Below are 7,496 nucleotides of genomic sequence, written 5' to 3' on the forward strand. Positions count from 1 at the left end.
ATATACCTATATTATATTATTCACATGTACAAATGAAACTCTGGTACCAATCGATTTTTTCACACACGTAGATTGTTCTTCCCCACCGTTTAAAGTTTATATATACATATAATATATAAATACATATATAGTAAAAGCACATTCCAGAAAACTAGTTTCCAAACCTAGTTTCGCAAGATCAAAGATCCTACACAAGATACTGAACAAGATGCAAGCTTGATGCATTGTCAGCTTGGACAACTAATTTAAATACTTTCAATAAACAAACAATATGAAAAATATTGTAACTAAATACTGCATAACGTACGCATATAACTTATGTAATTACCACATTGTTTACATACCTTGTGTCCTCAAAATATAAGGGTCTTAATAGTCAACAGCTGATACAATAAAAATGGCATTTAATTGACAAACACATTTAGTTGAAATTGTGATGTGTCTAGGTGGAGTAACTCCAGTCCCAAGAAATTCTTCACACTTTTATAATAATAACAATTATATACAAATATTTTTATGGCACCAATTTCAAAATAAATGATCAAAGGTACAGATAGTATACCGTGTGAATCTGTCAGTGAATTCTCGTCTATACATATTGTTATAGTGAATGTCCAGGCCGAGTTTCCTAAACAGAGCCGGAAATAACCGAGGGTCGGGATGGCTCAAATTTTATGCCACCGATAACAAGCTTGCACATTCAATACATTTGTAAATTCTATTACTGTTCATATATTATTCATGATGAATAGCAATATACTATTGTTTTGGAAGAGTGCATAGTGATGATGCCATATGGCCCGTTGTTCCGGGATATCGGCTCTCCAATTATTGTTATTCTCATTATTATTTTACCATTAGAATTAGGCCTATATAACAGTAGTCATTACTATATTATATAATTATTAGTCGTTATCACTGTTCGCTTGCCTATTTCGTATATACTAATCCATACATTTCAAATAAAAATATATTTTACAAATATAATTAAGGTAAGTTTATATCCCATATGCATAATTTATGCTATAATTTACTATGGCTATATTTTCTTAAATTTATAAAGTGCGTTGTTTTTTTCTTGCAGCATCCCTCCTGTTGCAACCGATATGTCTACATCATGTACCGGCTATTTGTCGCCTTCTATTACACTGGATATCTTGTCTTGTATCTAGTAAGACAAATGGACAACGTTGGCCTACGATTGTTTGTATACGTCTCCAATTGGTCTATAACATTATTCGCAGTATACAACATCATAGCTATGTTAAACAGTATCAGATTTTCAGTGTCTAAAACAGAAGAAGCCGATGAAAATGAAACCAGACACAACGCCTCAACTAGAAGTAATGTCAGTGGTCCGGGAACCATTGGCCGTCAGGTCAACGAGAGTGAGTTGGAACATGGTTGGAATTGCTTAAATGTTTCAAAAAGGATAATTAAAGTCTTTCAATACTTAAATTTCAAAAATATCCGAAACATGGCCTAAGGCTATAACAATGTTGATTGATAGGTGTATTGGCCTAGTGGCCCAGGATGATGGCAGGCAATCGAATAATGGTGGTTTTAACAAGAAATCTAGCAGTATGCCTAATTGTGTTTAGTGCTCAAACTTTGACCAAATTTATTTTTCTTAATACCTAAACAAATACTATTTTCAGTGGTAGGTCCAGGAATTAGAAAGAGAGGAGTTTAGAAAGCACAGATACAGATTGAGGTCCAGACTCCATGGTCGGGGATATGAGATTTTGCGTGGGTGGGGGCGGCTGGGCACCCCATTGAATCCACCTATGATTTTATTGCTTTTGCTTTATATTATAATTAATTATAGTTTCACCATCACCTTACAGGAATATTCAACCAGCCTCATGCATTTCAGCGCATGACTGTAAAAAGACGCAGGAAGTACAAGACGCCGGCGAGCAAGAAAACACAGTGGCTTCTCTTCAACATTTCATGTAACAGTTCATTCATAATTTCTGCAGTCTATTGGATTTCGGTGTATGTTTTAGACTCTTATAATAAGCCATCAGACGAATTTGAGTATGTAGACATCATCCACGTAACAGCCGTTCCATCAGTTCTTTGTGTGATTGAACTTTTACTGTTGGCAACGCCTGTTCACTTTGTACACTTTCATTTTACATGTTGGTTCGGGCTTTTGTACGTTTTCTTCAATGTTGTTTACTGGTTGGCCGGCGGAACTAATGACAATGGCGAAACTTACATCTACGATCTTGCCAACTACGATGACGACTTTTTGACGGCAATCATTGCAATTGTATGTCTCTTCGCTGCCGTTGTGATTTCTCAGGGTTTTATGTGGATTATATACTGTTTGCGTATGCTCACTTCTAATGAAAATCCCATAGCTTGTCTGGACGATACAGAATCGGTGGAGGTTAATGTTCCAATTTATGAGAACTTAGCTTTCGAATCACCATACGCAACCGTTAGCAACGTAAGCAGGCCAAGTAGCGGTGGTACATGTGAACATTGTGGAAGATAAAATTGTAGACAATTTATTCATCTACAGTACACAAGTATAATCGAAGTGTAACTCATCTTTATTAACCTACAATGCAAGCTTTCCTATACTGTACTTATAATATTTTCAGTGAATTCTGAAATAGATTTGTAGACCACTGCGATTATTATGCGTCTATTAATAATTGGCGAGGAAAATATTCTATGTGAGGCGCAATGTATATGTTTTTTAAACTTTTGTGATTAGTGTCTCCCTAGATTACCGTATTTTATTTTATTAACAGTGGTCCCTTTACAAGAAAAAGTCCTTAAAAACTGGGGACCGCTAGGTATTTATATCTGTACTACAATTAATCAATTACATTTCTAGAGTTTTAAGCAATTTTGGCATAGAGCCTATATTGTAAGTATCATGTATTAAATGTATTAAAGTACAAAGTCGATATAGTAAAACTATTAAATCGCATTTAAGATTTATCTGATATTATTTTATTACTACTGTATTACGTTTCGCATGAACAGAGTAATTTTCATCAGTGTTTATTGTTTATTTATTTAAATAAACCAAAATGAACATTTATCTCATTGTCATTTCAGCAATACGGGAGATCGTCAAAGCATATTGTTTAATTATTATATGTAAGGATAAAAAAAATACACTGCCCATATTTTTATTATGAAGTGGATCCTCAACGAGGATCCACTACATATAAAAGTTAACGTCTGGATTATCCAATTCTTCATAGATACTTTCTGCGGCATTACTATTGATCACTTCTCTTTCTACTTTTTTCTGTGCACGTCTATACTTGTGTTTTTCTGAAGCAGTTCTTGTGCTATGCTCGGGGCCTTCAGTATCATTAGGAACATGTCGCGTTATCCTGAAACGACAACCATGTTTTTTGACTTAATGGAATACCCAGAATAACAAATAATTCGTAATTGTTACCATTTAAGTTTGTTATCTTTCTGCATAATACCGGTAGGCCTATTTAGGCTCAATAGCTAACGTAGAGTAAGGTTAGAGGGAAAGTATTTTTTTAAATTTAATTATTCAAGCACAATTTAGAGTATAAATGATTCGGGAAAGTTAAAATTGATGAGGCACTGTTTCTTTACTAAATACACATTACATTCACTATATATACATTCACTATATATACAGTAATATACATAAATATGTGAGAACTGAGCATTTTACTCAAAGGAATATAAATAAAAAGTTTTGAATTATGTCCAAATAATAACCAAAATGAAAATAATAAATACACAAATTATAAATATTAATATTATAATTATTATAAAATATTATTGAAACCAGAGAAACACAAAAATGATACGCAGTGTAAAGAATACAGGATACTGTAAGTAAGGTGAAACTTACCAGCAGATGATCAAAAAGATAGCGTTGATAACTAACGAAATTAAAAGGACAAGAGCAGTACATATGATACCAATGAAGTTCGCATTTCCACCTTACAAGAAAAAAGATATACATCATTATAGTAGTATAGTTACATAAGATGGTACGTAGTTGTTCAAGGTACATTTAAACAGATCAACCTGCGCCTAGTGGAACATGTTGAGGTATAATAGCGAGTTAGTACAGTTATAAGGGGTTTGCAAAAAATATGGTCCTTTTTTAATCATGAACAAGTCAATTCGTATAAGGCCCTTGGAGACCTTCGGCGGCCGCTGAGGATCGCTAAGTACACAGAGAGACAATACCACTTTCAGTATAATTCACTAGGTTTAAGTACACGCTGATTCACTTTAAAGGCAGGGATGGTCTACGTTGTGAAGAATATGCCATGTTAGGAGATGCCGGGTTGACTAAACATTTAATGACGTAACAGTATTCGTTTTCGTAAGCTTGCGAAACCTCCCTACTATCATTTATCCCTCAATTGATCCATCAATATCTTCATAAGTCGATACATCTACGTCTATAATATACTCGGTACACACCTTCAGTGTTAGAAAACTAGATTTATTTCGTCAAATGCATTAACAATGACACAATCAGCATCAATTTAGTCATTTTTATTTAATTGACATATCTTTAGAAAAAGTTGGATGTTGCTAATTTTCTAGTCCTGCATGCTTGACCTGCTGGTTGTAAACACCACATTTAAAATTGCAGATCTCTTTTAATGTACTTGTAAATCGACTGTGTGATCAAGTATGTATTATCATATTTTATTTTGTTTTCAAAAATGATTATATACTTTGTTAATTATATGATTATGTAAGTGAACATTTTGCTTACCATTCCGTGATATAGCAGAAAGTGTCTTACTCCACCGGCCCGCACCTAGACTGTTTACAGCTCTGACCTTGATGCAAAAGATAAAATCGTTATTAGGTATATACTAATACACACATACTTATAAAGATATATATTGTACAGTGTATATATTAGCTGCGACCTACAAGCTTTTCTAGGTTAACCACAGCTCCACTACGTTTGAGTCAGTTGTAAAGTGCCTAGGGTTGGATCTGTGCGTATAGAGTACGTTATTTTATATGTTGTTCTATAAACCGATCTATAATATGTAGCAGGATGCCTAAAGCAATAAAGGTTTTTTTTAATAATGAATACAGTGCAGTGGAGTTGAATAGCTTAGTGGTTAAGGTGCTTGTCCACTAATACTAGGGTCCTGGGTGCAATTCCTGTGACACCAGGAATTTAATGTGGTGCAAATTAAATAGAAAAAAAATATCCGGTAAACAGTACGGTATCTGAAGTACAGGTCTATGGGGAAATAGTTATATAACTATACATGATAAAGTAGTGTTTTACAAGAGTTGGTATGAAAAGGGTATAATTTACATAAAAGATTTATTAAGTTAAGATAACAATGCCCTGATGATATGGGAACATTTTAAGAAACACTATTATAGCAAATGTAATTTTTTGCAGTATCAAGGTCTTATTAATGCAATAAAACACAAGTATTTTGTATCTCAATCAACTAAATCATGCGCACCATAATTCCATTTCATGTCAATATACTTATTAAAACCTCTAATTAATTATTCCTAAAAGCATGATAAAATGGAAAGAAAAAATCGAGATAAACAAGGCAATTGAGGAATTGCAACGCATGTATACCCTGCCCATGCTTTTTAAATGTTTAGGGCAAAACCATCTACAGTGGTTCCAATGCAGAATAAATCATAGAATAATTGCCACAAATGTATTTTTATGTAAAATTGGAATATTTCGGGATGTGAAATGTACTTTTTGTCATAGCGTACCTGAAACGATTCCTCACTTGTTCTTAATTCTTAAATACGTTCAACCAATATGGTCAAACATTGAACAGAAATTATCAAAAGCGTTTAGAAAAATATCTTTCAATTTAGAGTCCATTTTATTCTGTGAAAAAAAATTTTCGGTAAATACTATTATTATTGTTACAAAATACTTAATTTATAAATGCAGAGTAGGCAAAACGATTCCAAATATCAGAGCATTGAATTTGTACCTTAAAAATTATTTAAATGTTTTAAGATACGTGGCTTTACAGAAAGAAAAGCAATTAATTTTTCGACGCAGAATGGTCAAAATTTGTTAATTTACTTTAAATTGTTATATTATTATTTTTCAAATAATGTTCTTTGTTTAAGCTTCACCGTTTAGTTTCTATGCATATAACATACTTTCCTTTCTTTTTTATTATATCTGTACGTCTTGTAAATGTGATATGAAGAAATAATAATAAAAAAGAGACTTTTCTCACGACTAAAAACAATCAAAATCCCTAACCCTTATAAAGGGGCTTCGCTGATAAAAGTATCACGTTATTTAAGATGGCATCTGAGTATCAGACAACCTTCGGCTTTAGTTTTGAAAAAAGAATGTACTCCAATGACTTTAGAGAAAAGTCGGAATGCCTAGAAGTTATTCTAAGAGCTTGCGGAATGTTATCTAAAGATCGTACCTGGAAGTTGTATGATTCATCTGTTCTCAGATTGTCTCCAATCCAAGTGGCAGAACCATTTTTTGAACCTAGCTTCACCAGTTGCCATGTCCCATTGTTGGCATTTTGCTCTTTTCTCGCGTATCTTATGGAAAAGTGGGTGACGTTACCAAAAATTCCCAAACTGTTTGTTCCAATGTAAAGTTTTAATAGCGAGTCACTGCACACGAAAACTATTGGTGGTGCCGATTCTGGTTAAGGATAAATTAGATAGAAAATATATATTACAATCAAACGAAGCAATGCTTCATAGTTCTTATATAACAACCAAAAAGGGGGAGAAAAAGGAGCTACATTTTGTAATTTGTCCAGTTTGGAATCCTCTTAATCCAACCTGATCTAGAACACCCCATTATTCTACTGTCATCATATTCATATATATAGGACTGGTGACTGTCCTTGTAAAATGCAATATGCGAGGGTTATATAATCCTAATCTGGCTTATGCCGTCCTGTATATTGTATATACAACCAGATTACAACAGTTTAATTACTATACTGGAACAGCTTCAAACGCCGGGAACCAGCGTAGATTTTTAAACCAATTTCTAAATACGCCATTTTGGAATTCATCCGAATTATGACTGTAAACACACGCATTTACAGGGTTTTTTGATTCAAAATAGTACGTCTTTCTCTAAAATTTTAGACTTATATTAACTCTAATGCTTTAAAAAACATTAAAGTTCAGTCAAGCTAGGGCTATAGACCAAGGCCCCCGGCATATTGCCTAGTTTAGGCCTAGATGAACATCTTTCGGCTCGATCATGTGTGGGAAAAAGCCGGGCCTCTGGCTTAGGGGTGAAGGGTCTAGGTATTTAGAATTGCCAAGAGGCTCCCTACTTTGAGTGTCATAGTGGGTCCCCCTAATAATACCTCCCTGGTGTTCTATTACCTCGGTGCAGGCCCATATTTGAATTCACTATTTCTACTACTAGCCTCCTATATTAGGCTTAAGGCCTACTAGGCCTAGTACTATTATAGAGCCCTATGTAGACACAGGCCTCTAACCTAGGCATAACCAAG

At 33.9% G+C, this 7,496-nt stretch overlaps 2 protein-coding genes across 2 annotated transcripts in view; one reads left to right on the forward strand and one right to left on the reverse strand.

Annotated features, from left to right (window-relative positions):
- LOC117114098 (protein rolling stone-like) overlaps positions 1–2,945 on the forward strand; it is a 4,570-nt gene extending 1,625 nt beyond the window's left edge. The window contains exons 2-3 of the mRNA XM_033257642.1: positions 1,085–1,388; positions 1,848–2,945. Coding sequence (XP_033113533.1) covers positions 1,085–1,388; positions 1,848–2,506 — 963 coding nt within the window. The 3' untranslated portion in view covers positions 2,507–2,945. The remainder of the gene's footprint in view (positions 1–1,084; positions 1,389–1,847) is intronic.
- Positions 2,946–3,155: 210 nt separating this feature from the next.
- LOC117114099 (tyrosine-protein kinase receptor Tie-2-like) overlaps positions 3,156–7,496 on the reverse strand; it is a 25,991-nt gene continuing 21,650 nt past the window's right edge. The window contains exons 14-17 of the mRNA XM_033257643.1: positions 6,432–6,661; positions 4,754–4,820; positions 3,869–3,959; positions 3,156–3,365 (exon numbers count right to left, since the gene is read on the reverse strand). Of these exons, the coding sequence (XP_033113534.1) occupies positions 3,188–3,365; positions 3,869–3,959; positions 4,754–4,820; positions 6,432–6,661 (566 nt within the window). The 3' untranslated portion in view covers positions 3,156–3,187. The remainder of the gene's footprint in view (positions 3,366–3,868; positions 3,960–4,753; positions 4,821–6,431; positions 6,662–7,496) is intronic.

The sequence above is a fragment of the Anneissia japonica genome, unplaced genomic scaffold (genome assembly GCF_011630105.1).
Source record: "Anneissia japonica isolate Jap-2015-1 unplaced genomic scaffold, ASM1163010v1 scaffold288030_len866700_cov218, whole genome shotgun sequence".
NCBI classification, from domain to species: Eukaryota; Metazoa; Echinodermata; class Crinoidea; order Comatulida; family Comatulidae; genus Anneissia; species Anneissia japonica.